General features: G+C 41.1%; 1 protein-coding gene across 4 annotated transcripts in view; it reads left to right on the top strand.

Annotated features, from left to right (window-relative positions):
- The window catches only part of DICER1 (dicer 1, ribonuclease III), a 72735-nt gene that overhangs the window by 32665 nt on the left and 25190 nt on the right, over nt 1–14880 (top strand). For all 4 annotated transcript variants that reach the window (XM_064292914.1, XM_023546538.2, XM_023546537.2 and 1 more), the window contains 3 exons: nt 3360–3528; nt 5332–5804; nt 13267–13399. In XM_064292914.1, coding sequence (XP_064148984.1) covers nt 3360–3528; nt 5332–5804; nt 13267–13399 — 775 coding nt within the window. The remainder of the gene's footprint in view (nt 1–3359; nt 3529–5331; nt 5805–13266; nt 13400–14880) is intronic.

The raw sequence follows: 14880 nt of genomic DNA, 5'->3' as shown, positions 1-14880 counted from the left end.
TGTTTGAGTGAACAAAAACGTTTGTTGGAAGGAATGAGCAAGACTAAGAATTCTTTATGGGGATAGTTAATCTGCGAATGCAGGAATCTAGCCTTCCTTCGAGGGCAACAAATGGAGGTGCTTCTGCCTCAAGAGATTATGGGGAGTAAGGGCAGCCCTTCCTCTGCTGATGCTGGCAAGGACTGGGGACTGTGACAGCAGAGTTGTGTTTTTATCTGTCAGTGTCTCTGCATTGTTGTTCGGACCTAAATGTCCTACGTCCTGCTTTGAAAGAACATTGATTTATTCAGAGAATCCAGAGTTTTACAATATACTTTACAATAATTGGAAACACCCTGGTGCTTCAAAAATAGGTTGTGGATTCCTGATGCTATTTACAATATCTAGGTTTGTCTCATTTGAGAGAGTTGCTGTTTTGAGGTTCATTAAAATACACACACACATAACCTTATTGATTTGCTTAAGTTGGTAGAAGGGAGCCTGTATAAATTGGTAGCGAAAGGGGTTTTTAGATGAGTGTAACTACATTTGAAAAAGCTAAAAGAGGAAGACCTTCAATGAGATGGATTGACACAGTGGCTGCAACAGTGGATTCAAGCATAACAACGATCATGAGGATGGCGCAGGAGCAGGCAGTGGTCCTGTTGTACATATGTTGTGTTGTACATACAGGGTCGCTGTGAGTCAAAACCGACCCGTTGACACCCAACAAAAACAACCACATTCAGTTCACAGAAAAATACCCTTATGTCATTCTTAGAGTCTTGAATCTAAGGATTACCAGGTGGTAATCCACAGGACAGTTGTAATAAATAGAGAGGACTGATTTCTCAGGTGAAGCCCTGCTGGCATAGTGGTTAAAGAGCTCAGCTGCTAACCAAAAGATCAGCAATTGGAATTCACCAGCCGCTCCTTGGAAACCCTGTGGAGCAGTTCTGCTCTGTCCTATAGAGTCTTATTAAGTCGGAATAGACTCAACAGCAGCAAGGTTGTGTTTTTTTTTTTTTAATTTCTCGGGGATAGAGTTGAATCAGACATGGGTTTGAATACTGGCTCTGCCAGTTGTAAACTGCGTGGCTACAGGTGAGTCACTGTCCCTAAACCTGTAAAATGGCACCCATAGTGGTTTGCTGTGATTCCTTGATGAACGATTCCATGGGCAGCTTGTGATGTGCCTGGTATTTAATAGGAATTTGGTCAAAGTTCTCTTTGTAGATGAACAGAAAAGTAACATTTTAGATTAATCAAACTTACATATCTCAGTGCCATATGGAATACGAATACAGATCTTATGACCTTCAGGACATCCTTTTTCTGACTTCTCTGAGCCTCATGTAGAAGTCCCAGGCTGTACTTTTGCTTATATCTGGCCAGACATAGATTGCTAGGCCTGTACAACTTGAAATCTTCAGGAGAAGTAGAGGTATCAGGACGTTTAATTACAACGGGTAAGTACGTCCTTTACTGGATTTGATATTTACCTAGTTCTCCACTTGTGATTCTTGGTGCTGAATTGCTCCTTTTGAATATTCTTTGCTTGATTAGCATCTGTTCCACAAAACCCAGATACCCAGGCTCTTTCTGGGTATTGCCAAATTTATTTCCGGAAAATGTGTACTAGGATTATTAGTTTACAGAGCTTTTCTAATTTGGTGGGAACTGTATCAACTATCCATTTCTTATATTACTAGTTAGAATAAACAGTTTAGAATATTTATGTAAAATATCCATTCATGTCTTGTGCTCGGTTTTTGCATAGGGCTTCAGTATTTTTGTTTTTAGTTTGTACAAATTCATGATTTATTGAGGATTTCACCTTTGTTATAGTTACTTTAAATGCCAGTACGTTTGCTTTAGATTGAGTTAGGAGTTGTTTCTTTGTTTCTCAAGAGTATTCTTCTGGACTCTGACTTTAGCTTTATGAGTTTTTTTGAATTCTTTACATCATTAATTCAACAACCTACAGAAACATGATGTCACAGTATGTGTTAGAGACACGGGGCTGGTTAAGCATAAATTCTGATTTGGGTTAAGAGAAAGGAAAACTACAGTATTTAAATATGTCATCACTATATTTCTTTTTCTTAGAGTCATATGTGCTTCTAGACTATTATGTGTCATTCTGATTGTCATATGTCATGGAAGTAAGGCAAGATCAAGGAATGATATCAGACATGATTGAAAGATGGGAGAGCTTTCCTTTCAGGGCTCATTTAAAATGAAATTAACATTTGGAATGCTATAAAGTTCAAATAGTATGGAAAAGGATACAATTAGTGATAAAGCTTTCCTCTGTTGTCCACCTCCCATCCCTGTGTCGTCTTCTGGGAAGTGATCGTGATTGAGTTTCAAGACTATTTTGAATGTCACTGTTCTTGCTTCTGGCTGATGCCCCTGGGAGCAAGAGACGGAAGACCAAACCTTAAAACAGAACACCTGGGGTGATAATGAAATCTGTTCCCCAGATTCTTGGACCTATCAGCCTTAGGCAGTCAGTCCTGGAGACCTGTCACAGGCAAGCGTAGTACAGGTAAAAGTCAGTACCACCTTAGGAAGGCATCTTGTAAGCCTGCCTGTTGTCCCTAGGAGGCATGCAGACTGAAAATATGAAGTTTCTTCTTTGGCATGGAGATTTAAATGGAGGAGGCAGTGTGGTTTAGCTGCAAGAACCTTCAAGGAAGGCAGTCCTGAGTTTTGGCTTGGACAAGATAACTTACTGTCTTGAGCCTTCGTAATCCTCCCTGAGTGAGGATTAAATACAGGGCCTCGAATCGGTTTGTTCCAGTTCAAACCCCTGCTGAGAATGTGCATTTCAACCCAGAGATACACTAAATCAGAAGCTGCATTTTAACAAGATCCCCAAGTGATTCTTGTGTGTAACACACTTTGAGAACCGCAGCTCTACTAGTGGTCCCCAGAATTGGTCCCTAACCAGCAGCGTTAGCATGACCTGGGAACTTGTTAGAAATGCAAATTCTCAGCAGGGGTTCCAACCTGAAGGACCCAGTTCAAGCCTTGATAAAGGAGAATCTAAAGCCCCTGTGTAATGTGGCCGGTGCTCAATTTTTAGTCCTCTCTTCTTCCTTTCTTCTCCTTCGTTTTGAAGGATACCTATTGGTTTACAAAAAAAAAAAAAGTTATGTGTTTACTGTGGAGAAATTCAGTAATATGGAAAGGTAATAATTAAAAGAATCACCTAAAACCCCAGCCCATTGCTAACATTTTAGCCTATTAGTATGTATTCTTTTTTTTTTCTTGTTTTATGAAAAAAAAAAAAAAATTTTTTTTTTTTTTTTAACTGAAGCAGTTGTATTTTCACTGTTGCTAGGTACTGACAGCTTTTGTTTCTGACCCTAAAGATACACTTCTCAGCCATGTGAAATTGTGGTGGATTGCGGACCTTTTACTGACAGGAGTGGGCTTTATGAAAGACTGCTGATGGAATTAGAAGAAGCACTTAATTTTATCAACGACTGTAACATATCCGTACATTCAAAAGAGAGAGATTCTACTTTAATTTCTAAACAGGTAAAACATATACAAAGTAAATGTTGTAAAAGTATAATAAAAAGCTTCTATTTGTTTTTAATACTGACGTAAAAATATGCTTCTAATGAGGCTGTTTTCTAGGTATTTAGTTTAAGGCCTTATCTTCCTACCCCTCTGGTAGAAGCGTAACATAACAATTACGTTATTAAGTAGAGATCTCCCTGATTTGGGGTCGTGGATATTTCAGTATGGAGAGGGGGTCAGGTTTTTTTCCTCTTTGGTCAGGTGAATGAGCTCCACCCTCAGGCTGAATGAGTCTTTATGTTTCCTAGTGTGGGTAATTGGTAAGAGCCTGTCGCCCCTGTGCTGCAGCTTTGAGAGTAGGGTTCTCACTGTGTGCCCCTGGGCTGTCAGCATCAGCATCTCCTGGGAACTTGTTAGAAATGCCAGTGACGGGCCCACTCCAAACCTGGTGGATCTGCTCGCTCGGGGTGGAGTCCTCCAGGTGACCCTGATACGTTAAAGCAGGCCTAGGGCTTTGCGGACATTTGCGAATACTGTGTTAATACTGTGTTATACTGACTCTCAGCCTTCGTTTCTCTCTTGCTGGCTTTTCCCAGAGCAGCAGTGCTCAAATGTTTCTCAGCCCAGTATGTCTCCTGCTTGCCTGCAGACCTGGTGACCCCTCAGTTACTGCCAGGTTACGGCTTACACTCTGCCCTGAGCCGGGATTGTAGGAGGCGGCGCACTAAGCAGGCTCCGATATCAGCATCTGGCATTAGCTGACCTGACCTGGTGCAGTTGTTTTCATCGAAATGTTCACAGAGGACACACTGTACAGCGGTTTCAGAACAACCTCGCCATTGCAGACGGAAGTGCTGGCTTAGACTGGCCAAAAATCATCCATAGTTCTGGCCTTAAAAAATCAGGATGTTGTCTGTAGATAAAGCTCAAGGAAAACTGTTTTGTTCTTTCTTGATAACATGTATAATGCCTTGCTTATTTTGCCAGGAAGTAAATGACTTGGTTGTAGTTCTAACTAGTCACAGGTCCAAATTAAGTTTTTTTAACCTTGTATGATTCCATCTTTTAATTTCTATTTAATTATTTTCACCTAAAAAAAAAAAAAGCGTCCTGGATATATGTGTGTGTCTGTATATCTCCAATAAACCAGTTGCCATCGAGCCAGTTCTGACTCCTGCCATCCCATTTGTGTCAGAGTAGAACTGTGCTCCATAGGGTTTTCAGTGACTGATTTTTTGGAAGTAAATTGCCAGGCCTTTTTTCCAAGGTGCCTCTGTGTAGACTTAAACCTCCAACATTTTGGTTAGAAGCTGAGTGTGTTAGCTGTTTGTGCCACGCAGGGTTAATCTGTCTGCTGTCTATCTCTCTCTGCCTCTCTCTATATACAAACCCAAAAAAAACCCATTGCCATCGAGTCGATTCCGACTCATAGTGATCTTAGAGGACATAGTAGTGCCCCATCGGGTTTCCAAGGCTGTAAATCTTTATGCAAGCAGACTCTCACAGCTTTCTGTCACAGAGTGGCTGGTGGGCTTGAACTGCCAACATTTTGATTAGCAGCCCAGCAGTTAAATCACTGGCAACCAGGGTCCCTTTCTCTCTCTCTCTCTCTCGCTCTATGTATATAGGAAAGCACAGCTTGAAAGGGCCTCTGATCCCTCCCTCCAACCTTAGGAAATTAACCTCAGCGTTTACATTAATGGGGTAAATTTATCTTGAAGGGGCAGTTTGAGGACAACTTAAATTCAAGTTAAAGCCCCATATGAAAATGCCACATGAATATTGCTTAGCATTTGACTTTTTAAATTTTTTCTGTAGATACTGTCAGACTGTCGTGCGGTATTGGTAGTTCTGGGGCCCTGGTGTGCAGATAAAGTAGCTGGGATGATGGTAAGAGAACTGCAGAAATACATCAAGCATGAACAAGAGGAGCTGCACAGGAAATTTCTATTGTTTACAGACACTTTCCTAAGGAAAATCCATGCACTGTGTGAAGAGCACTTCTCACCTGCCTCACTTGACCTGAAATTTGTCACTCCGAAAGTCATAAAGCTGCTCGAGATCTTACGCAAATACAAACCGTACGAGCGGCAGCAGTTTGAGAGCGTTGAGTGGTATAATAATCGCAATCAGGACAATTACGTGTCTTGGAGTGATTCTGAGGATGATGATGAGGATGAAGAAATTGAAGAAAAAGAGAAACCAGAGACAAATTTTCCTTCTCCGTTTACCAATATTTTATGCGGAATTATTTTTGTGGAGAGAAGATATACAGCAGTTGTCTTAAACAGGTAAAATTTTAAGATTAACATTTTTTTTCCCCTAGAGTAGAACAAGGAAGCCTTTTGTTTGGTGAAGTGACAACGCTGTGATAGCTTTAAGAGCTAGCGGAAGGGTTATGTAAGTGTCCTTTACTTGGTACCATCGCAACGCTACACTGGGATTGCTAGGAAAAAAAAAACAAAAAAAATCTTAACCTTTTGCAGTTGAGGATACAGCTGGTTTTGGTTTTTGGGGTTGCTGTTGAGTCGACACTGACTCATAGCGACCCTGTGGGACAGTAGAACTGCCCCATATGGTTTCCAAGGAGCACCTGGTAGATTTGAACTGCCAACGTTTTGGTTAGCAGCCGTAGCTCTCAACCACTACACCACCAGGGTTTCCAGGGTTGATAGAAGATCTTTACATATAAGTAGCTGTCACAGAAGGCTAGGTTTGCCATGACTGAGACTTTTTTCTTACAAGATAACAATCCACCAAATCCATCTAAAATAGAGAGCATTCGTAGAAAAATTAAGTTACATTAAAGTAAAGCATTCTTTGTTTTTAATTCAATTCAGTTAAATTCAAGTCGGGTGTTTATTAATCTTTTTGAGCTAGGCATGTGTTAAAGCGTTTCACACCAAGCTTTCTCCTGTTAATAATCTTAGGATAAATTTTATCTGACTGTCATCGTGGCTAATTTCTGTTAACTTCGTTTTCTTCAAGGAATGTTGATTCAGATTTGCTAGTCTCCAGTGGAGAAAGTTCAGAATAACTGGATATTTTAGTTTATAGTGGTTCATAGACTACATGTTAAAACCTTCTGGCTCAGAAGAGAATAAGAATGTTAGGGAAGCGTTCTGAGAATATTAGCTAAGGTGATGGTGAATCCAGATTTTAGGTTGTGGATTCTAGCCCCCTACCCACATCATTAATAAAAATTTATTTTTCCTGGATATAGATCCAGCCAAGGAGCTGTACTTCCAATTTGTGTCAAACGGTCACTTAATATGTGGTTCTTTCGGTTTGGGGATAGATGCTCTATTTTTTTTTTTTTTTGCCAAAAATGGTCTTTATTTTGTACTTAAGACAATATACTTTTATGTGAGATCTAGTAATTGGCCAGAGTTGATCCCTGAGAGCCTTCTGCAAGTAGTGATCTCTGAGGAAAAATTAAGCTTTGTTTCCTGAGGTAATTAGAATTTTTTTTTTCTTAACTGCTGCTGAATGTTTAGAGGTTTTAAAAACTTTTTTGAGTAAGGAGAAATTGGACTCTAGGGTAGTCATCTGGCAGTTTTCAGTCTGGTAATTTTCATAGTCGTTGGGCCTGATCCTTCTGATGAATGTGAAGTAAAATAACTTAGTAGTGAATTACATTCAAATCAGAAGTTTAAGGTTGGGGAAAGGGACCTCACTGACTATCTAATCCAACCCACTTGTTTTTACAAAAAAAGAGAAAGGGCCTCAGGAGGAAAAGTGATTTTCCCTAAGTTAAATTGCTAGTTAGTGGCAGAGGTGGTTCTAAAATCCTGATATCCTCACTCCCTATTTCCAGTCCGTTCTGCAGTCATAATGCCCTAGGGTGGAAACCAGTGCTTTGTAGCAGGAAGACTGCCAGGAGACGGGCTGGGAGGGCAGGACTGTCGAGGGATCGTTTCTTCTCTGAGAAGGAGGGGGAGAGGCACTCCAGGGGTCAGAACATGGCAGAGCTCTCAGTCTAGTTATAAAAACCTCACCTTCCCCTGTACAGGAGGGTAGGAGGATTGAATAAAGTTTCTGGGGCTTGGAGAGAAGAAAAAAATGGGTTTACTTTCTTTCTGGTTCTCTACATGCCTTTTTTATGTACAGACATGCTAGTTTTCACTGCAGGAATATTAACCTGAAAAGGTTTATCCATAATCAGTCAGTTACTTTGGGGATCAGATTGTGATCAGCTTCCATAAAATGTGGCTGGAATTTAGTGTTGTATGATGACTCAAGAGCGCTCTGCTGGTTGACTTTATAGGCAGCTAATTAAATGTACAATAGAGGTCTTGTTCCAGTAAGCTTTTTAATAAGCTTAGAAAAACTTCCTGAAGTCCAGATTCTTTCCTTCCATCAGTTTAATGGAAGGAAAAACCCTTCTTCAGTGAACAGTTGTGTGTGAGCGTAAACTATTGTAATACTCGTGCAGTTTTCTACTCTCCTGATTAAAAATGAAATCAGACTTAGTTTTGCATGTCGGTGTTGCTATGGTCTTATGCTTATAGTTTTCCCTTTAGCTCATACTCGTATAGGACTCTCCGGTTTGTAAGTTACTTTTACATATATTCTTTTAATTTTTACAACACTCTGTGAGGAAGGGGGGTAGGTGTTCTTACCATATTACAGATGAGGAAACTGAGACTCAGTTTGTGACCCTCCCAGAATCACCTAGATGACAAGTGACAGGAAATGGTTTCCAGTCTCCAAGTCCAGTGGCCTTTCCGCTCTGTGTGTAACCTACTAGTGTTGTGTGATGTTGACGGTGGACAAACCTTGGTTCACATCCTGTCTTTCCCTTCCCCTCCTTGGTGCCTAATAAATTTGTATTTTGGAATAATTTTACGTTTACGAGAAAGTTGCGGAGAGTTCCTGTATACCCCTTACCCGGGTCCTCCCGCTCTGCCCCTCCCACCATTTTTAACATCATACATTACATACATTACTGTGGTATATTTGCCGCAACTAGGAAACTGACATTGGTACATAACTGTTAACTAAACTCGAGGCTTTATTTGGATTTCACCAGTTTTCCCTTTAATGTCCTCATTCCAGTCCAAGGAATTGCACTGAGTTGTCGTGTCTCCTCAGCCCCCTATGGTCTGTTATGGTTTCTCGGTCTTTCCTTGTTTGCGGTGACCTTGACAGTCTTGGGGAGACTGGTGAGGTATTTTGTAGAATGCCCCTCAATTTGAGTTTGTCTTGATGTTTTTCTTTTTTCTTAGTATTAGACTTGAATTATAGGGGTAAAGTACCCTTCTGGCTGGTGGTGCAGTGGTACAGCACTTGGCTGCTAGCTGAAAGATCAGCAGTTCAAGCCCACCAGCTGCTCCATGGGAGATAGATGTGGCAGCCTGCTTTCATAAAGATTAAAAAACCCCAAAACCAAACTCACTTCTGTCAGACTGCCCCATAGGGTTTCCAATGAGTGGCTGGTGGATTTGAACTGTCAACCTTTCGGTTAGCAGCCAAGCGCTTAACCACTGTGCCACCAGGGCTCCTCTGTAAGATTACAGCCTTGCAAACCCTATGGGGCTGTCCTTCTTTGTCCTATAGGGTCACTGTGAGTTGGAATTGACTCAACAGCAATGGGTTAATTGTATCAACATGACTTACCACAGGTGGTGGTAAACTTCATCACTTGGTTAAGGTAGTGTTTGCTGGGCTTGCCCACTGGAAAGTTAACTAGTTTTCCCTTCTTGTACTCTGCTCTTTGGAAGCAAGTCACTAAGTCTAACCCACCCTGGGAAGTGGGGAGTGGGAGGGATTAAGCTCTACCTCCTGAAGAGGGCTGTATTTGTCTTATGTTGTTTGGAATTCTTCTGTAAGGAAAACTTGTCTCTTTTACCAGTTTTTTTAATCTGTGTATTTATTGGATCGTATATTCTTATCAGCTGGACTCTTGTTTATTTTATACTTTGGGTTATAATCTACTATGTTTTTTGTTTTGATGCTCATATCGTTCCAATTTTAGCCATTGGGGAAGCCCTTGGAAGTTAGTTCCTGTGTCTCTTAGATTTGTCCCCATCGTTGTGTCTTTTGGGCATCTTCCAGGGGTGGAGTATCCAATAAGCAAGGTAAGCACAATGCTTACCTTGCTTACCAGATCAAATGTAGCCACGTTTTTTTCACCACATCAAAGATTGTTTTTCTAAGTATGGTTTGCATCTGTCTCTCTCCCAAACCCACATCTCCTTCTTATGGAATCAAAACCCCTTTTTAAACTTGTAGCCCCTGCCAGGTGCGGATGACCTAGTGAGCAAGGTAAGCACAGGCTTAATTGTGTTTATTGGATAATCCACCCCGGCACTGCCTTACTTTCAGGCTCTTCCTGTGTTTTCCCTGCCCCAACCCTAGAATCAGCTGATTCTCCGAGGAGCCCTGGTTCCTTTTATTTCTACCCACTTTTTGGATGTATGTTTTGTGAAAGTTATTTAACTTTTAAGCCTCAGTTTTTTCATCCGTAAACTAGTAATGATACCGCTCTCTTTTACTGGGCTCTTACTAAAGTTCAAATGACAATGTATGTAAAACTGTAAAACTAGCAGTTTTATCACCTGGCATACCAAAAACCAAAACCAAACCCACTGCTGTTGAGTTGATTCTGACTCATAGTGACCCTATAGAACAGAGTAGAGCTGCCCCATAGGGTTTCCAAGGAGTGGCTGGTCGATTCGAACTGCCAGCCTTTTGGTTAGCAGCCCAGCCCTTAACCACTCTGCCACCAGGCTCCACCCAGCACATAGTAGGTGCTAATTCCTGCACACATTTGGGAGATACTGATACTGTGATAGGGTTCTTTTTTTTTGTTGTTGGTAAGATTGAAGAGGAATTACATTTGATGTTTTCACATTGATAAGAAAATATAAGAAGTAAGGGATACTATTAAAAGCATTATTGAGACTGGAGGAACCTCTGAGACTGTGGCCCCCGGACACCCTGCTAACTCAGAACTGAAGCCACTCCCGAAGTTCACCTTCCAGCCAAAGATTTGACAAGCCTATAAGACAAAACAACACACAGATGAGACCAAATGGGCAACAGCTGCCTGAAAGCAAAGACAGGAAGGCAGGAAGGGACAGGAAAACTGGGTGACTGGACACGGGGAACCCAGGGGGAAAGGGAAACGGGGAGAGTGCTGACACATTGCAGGGATTGTAACCAGCATCATAAAACAATTTGTGTATAAAACTTTTGAATGAGAAACTTACTCTTGATAATATACTTAAAGTGTCTGATAGAGATTTCAAGTGATGTGTTGATGTGTGTGTACCCTTGAATTTTTTTCTGTATCTACCATAGATACTTCTGTTTTTGGTCTTGCTATTTCCAGTCTAATTGGGGAGGTGATTTGCTCAGATACACAAACATCAGAGCAGCGCTTCTCAAAGGGTAGTCTGCCAACTGGTGCCAGCCCACCACCAGTTACCTTAACTCCACGGTGAGGTAGACTGAGAAATGGAGAGGAAGCATTTAGAAACTTTCACAGCAGTTTGACGGTAATTTTATGTCTCTTGAATATAATGAAAATCGGCACTTGAGTTTTAATGCTTTTAAAATTTTGTTTTAAGTAGTTGTGGTTGTTGGGTGCTGTCGGGTCAGTTCTGACTCATAATGACCTGTGCACAGCAGAAGGAAACGCCGCCGGTCCGGTGCCATCCTCACAGTTGTCAGCTGTGTTTTGAGCCTGTTGCTGCAGCTGCAGTGTGGTGGTAATTTAACAGTAACTTATTTCTGGGTAATTTTATAAAAAGATTGATGGATTGGGAATTCTAAACAAACAAACAAAAAAGGTTCTTCACTATAGATAGCTTAAGAAGCCTCCACACAGGAGAACAGGGTAGCTTATTGAACAGCTTCCGTGTGGAGCAGCTTGCTTAAACTTGGTGTAAAAGGCCCAGACAAGACTCTGTCCTGCGGGGCTGTGGAGCTGTGAAATCCTTAAGCGGTTTGTGTTACTCACTTGTACGCCCCCTGAGGACAGTGGACACTTTTTTTCCCCTGACGGTCGTAGCTTTGTCTTGGGTACAGAGGCACCCCTTAAATTCATGTGATAGAGGAATAGATTTTTTCTGTCTAAACTTCATCAGGTTAGGCATGTGGTGTTTAATGATTTCTTACAGGAGATTTTGTTTATTATTGTGCATATTGTCCTTTCTGTTCTCTGCTGTATTGATGGGGCTTCATCAGGGAGATCACTCTGGTGCCTCCGTTTCTCAGTTAATTGAAGTCTGCCGGTTTGATCATTTTGACAAGGCAAAACACACTCTTCACCTAATTAGGACTAACTTGAAGTGCATTTTTTTTTACCTTTATTACATTCAAATTGGTGCTTCTATATACTAGCATTTGGATCTATGTATTCTAAGATAATCTACCTGATATTTTAGACTTTTGGTCATGCCATCTGTTGGCATGTAAGACTGCTTTCTATCTCTGACATAATGAGTTTATTATAATAACTAAAAAGCTTTTGAACATATTAAGGTGGTTTCTGATTCTGGACATTTTACCTTCTCGAACTGTGGGACAGACTCTTAGACTAACCTGGACATGCAAATGTTTGGCTGATTGGGAGTCAGAAAGATACTCTAGATGGCCACTCAAGGTTTCTTCCAGCTCTTTGATATTAGTCTGTTTCATGTATTTAGGAAAAGAATGGTTTGACTTAAAAACGCAATTTTCTATTAGGAATTGATGCTGTGTTGTAGTATGGCTTCAGAAGAACCATGTGGGATCACTTACGTCAGGTGTGGAACCATTTATCCTCCGTGCTGAGTTTTTGAATGTGGATATTTCCAAAATAGCTGTAATGGCAACACCAACTGTTAACCTCTGTACCTGTGTAACGTGATCCCATCCTGCAGCCCCTTTCCATTTCTTAGCTTCAAGGCCAGCTTTCAGTTGCTAGCACACTGGCTACAAAAGAGGAGCAGGCAGAAGGAGGACAAAGCTGGAGTCTTTCTTGTCCACTGACAGGATGGGCTGGGGAACTTTGTGCATTGCTTGGCTGGAGCCTAGTGTTTTATTACGCTCAGCTTTGGGGAGTAGATTCTGGAGGTGGGAAAGTATTGGGAATTGAGAGGCTTATCTAGCCAGGCATTTCTTCCCCAAGGCTCTACTTCCAGTGATACAGGGTGTTGGAGTAAGACTAAAAGACAGAGTTGTGCTTGTTTTTCACACACAGCTGGGATGCTTTGATTAAATACGGAGTGGGAATAAGGTTTCTTTGCTGTAGAAATTTGCCCTTTGGTGTCAGAGTGTTGGTACTTGTTCTGCGTAAGGATGGCCAGCAGAGAAAAGGCCAGGGCTGCAGCTCCAGGCTGTGCACCTGTTTGGAGAAGTGCACTGAGCTATGCGTAACTGTCTTCATTGTAAAGTCCTGTCCTGAAGCCAAGGGGGGTGAGGATGAGGAGCCGTGCTTCTCTCTGCCTAGCTCTGCCCGTCCTGGGCCACATTTCTGATAGGTCAGTATTGCCGCTCAGAAAGTTTGGGGTAATGTGGCCATGTCACTGTCGGTATAAATCAGCCTCATATTTGGCATTATAAATACTTGGTCTACGTATCCATGGGCTGAAGAGCAGCAGGGATGTCTGTTTAACCTAGTTGAAAAAAACCAAGACCATTTTGTTAAGTATGTTGGCAAAAGATAACGTTTATTTCCATCTTAAGGGAGAGGTTACAAACAAAAGTTATAATTATTTTTTCCCTCAGCAATGTTTAACTGCCACATGTGTGTAATGTTCTTAGATTGATAAAGGAAGCTGGCAAACAGGATCCAGAGCTGGCTTATATCAGCAGCAATTTCATAACTGGACATGGCATTGGAAAGAACCAGCCTCGTAACAAACAGATGGAAGCAGAATTCAGAAAACAGGAAGAGGTAACTTAAGATAATCATACAGTAACGATCTTCAGAACATAGACTGTCGTCTCTTGGTACCCGCGGGAGATTGGTTCCAGGATCCCCGAGGATACCAAAATCCGCAGATGTCTGAGTCCCTTATATAAAATGGCGCGTATGTGTGAACAGTGCTCAAACCGTGACTGCTGGAGAGAGACCGAGGATCTGTGAGACGGTGGGAGGCTACAGCAGGGGATGCCTGCACATCACTTCGTTGGCGAGGGTTCAGCACGTGTGCAGCGCACGGCAAATTCAAGTTTTGCTTTTTGGAACTCCCCCCCCACACACACACACATTTTTGATTCGAGGTTGATTGAATCTGTGAATGCAGAACCCACAGATACGGAAGGCCAACTGTGTAGACAACTGTACGCCCATCAGAACTCCTTTCGTCATAGTTCCCCAGCATTTGTTTGTAATGTAGATAATTTGTTCATATATAAAAACAGCTGTCTCCTCTGAGGTAGCTGCGCAGTGAATCATGTGCTCAGAATTAGAATAGCTGTCCAGTACATTAATTTTGTGTCTTAATGGTCATCAGCCATTTCGTTTTCCTCTATTGGAATGATGGCACATAGCTACCTTCCATAGAAAAACCAAGGTGTAACCATCACGCCTGCTCAGACTATGAAGCAACAAACTGAGGTCTTTGCCTAGGAAGGGGTTTTGTGTTAAAACCTACCTTGGTTTGATATTTTAAAAATAATACTATATTTTGTAGATTTTGGCTTAATTTTTTTTTGTGCTATTTAAGGTCTTAATATAGGGAACAATATCAAAGATGCCAAAACCTAATATAATGTTCTCACCAACAAACTTTTTATTTAAACTTTGTTATATAACTTCACATTAGCAGACTAATTCATGTTGAAATCACTTTCCAAATCATACCTTTTTAATGATATTCCAAGTTTGAGGAGTCCAATAGCCAGAGTGAAGTACAGCTGTCATTCTAAAAACCAGCTTACTGCATTATTTAACTTGTCTGGGTTGGGAAATTATGTATATTTTAAATACAGTATGAAAAGTGTTTTCATTTTATTTTTTAATCATAGTTTTAATTCCTTAAATTGAAAAATTCCAGGATGCCAGAAAATAATTCCTTGCTTATAATTTTTAATTCCAAGTGGTTTAAGAATTTCAGTGGAAAATTTTTGCCGTCTTTGGAAAGGTGTTAACAAAGCATCACAAACATCAGCTATCACCGTGGAGGGTCAGAATCTCCACAGGACTCCAGACGTGACTTCATTTGGTCACTCACTTGGCTGGATCCCCTCGTGGTGGTGAAAGAAGTGTAACCCAAAGACGCTGTGTGGGTTGTACATGGGTGCTTAGGGGAATAGAAAGGCAATTTGATTAAAAAAAAAAAAAAAAAGTTGTCGTGAAATATATACAGGAAAAAATTTGCCATCCTAACCTCTTTTTAGTGTACAATTTAGTGATATTAATCGCATTCACCC

Source organism: Loxodonta africana, chromosome 10 (genome assembly GCF_030014295.1).
Source record: "Loxodonta africana isolate mLoxAfr1 chromosome 10, mLoxAfr1.hap2, whole genome shotgun sequence".
In the NCBI taxonomy this organism is placed as follows: domain Eukaryota; kingdom Metazoa; phylum Chordata; class Mammalia; order Proboscidea; family Elephantidae; genus Loxodonta; species Loxodonta africana.
This window is presented reverse-complemented; position numbering and strand designations above follow the sequence as displayed.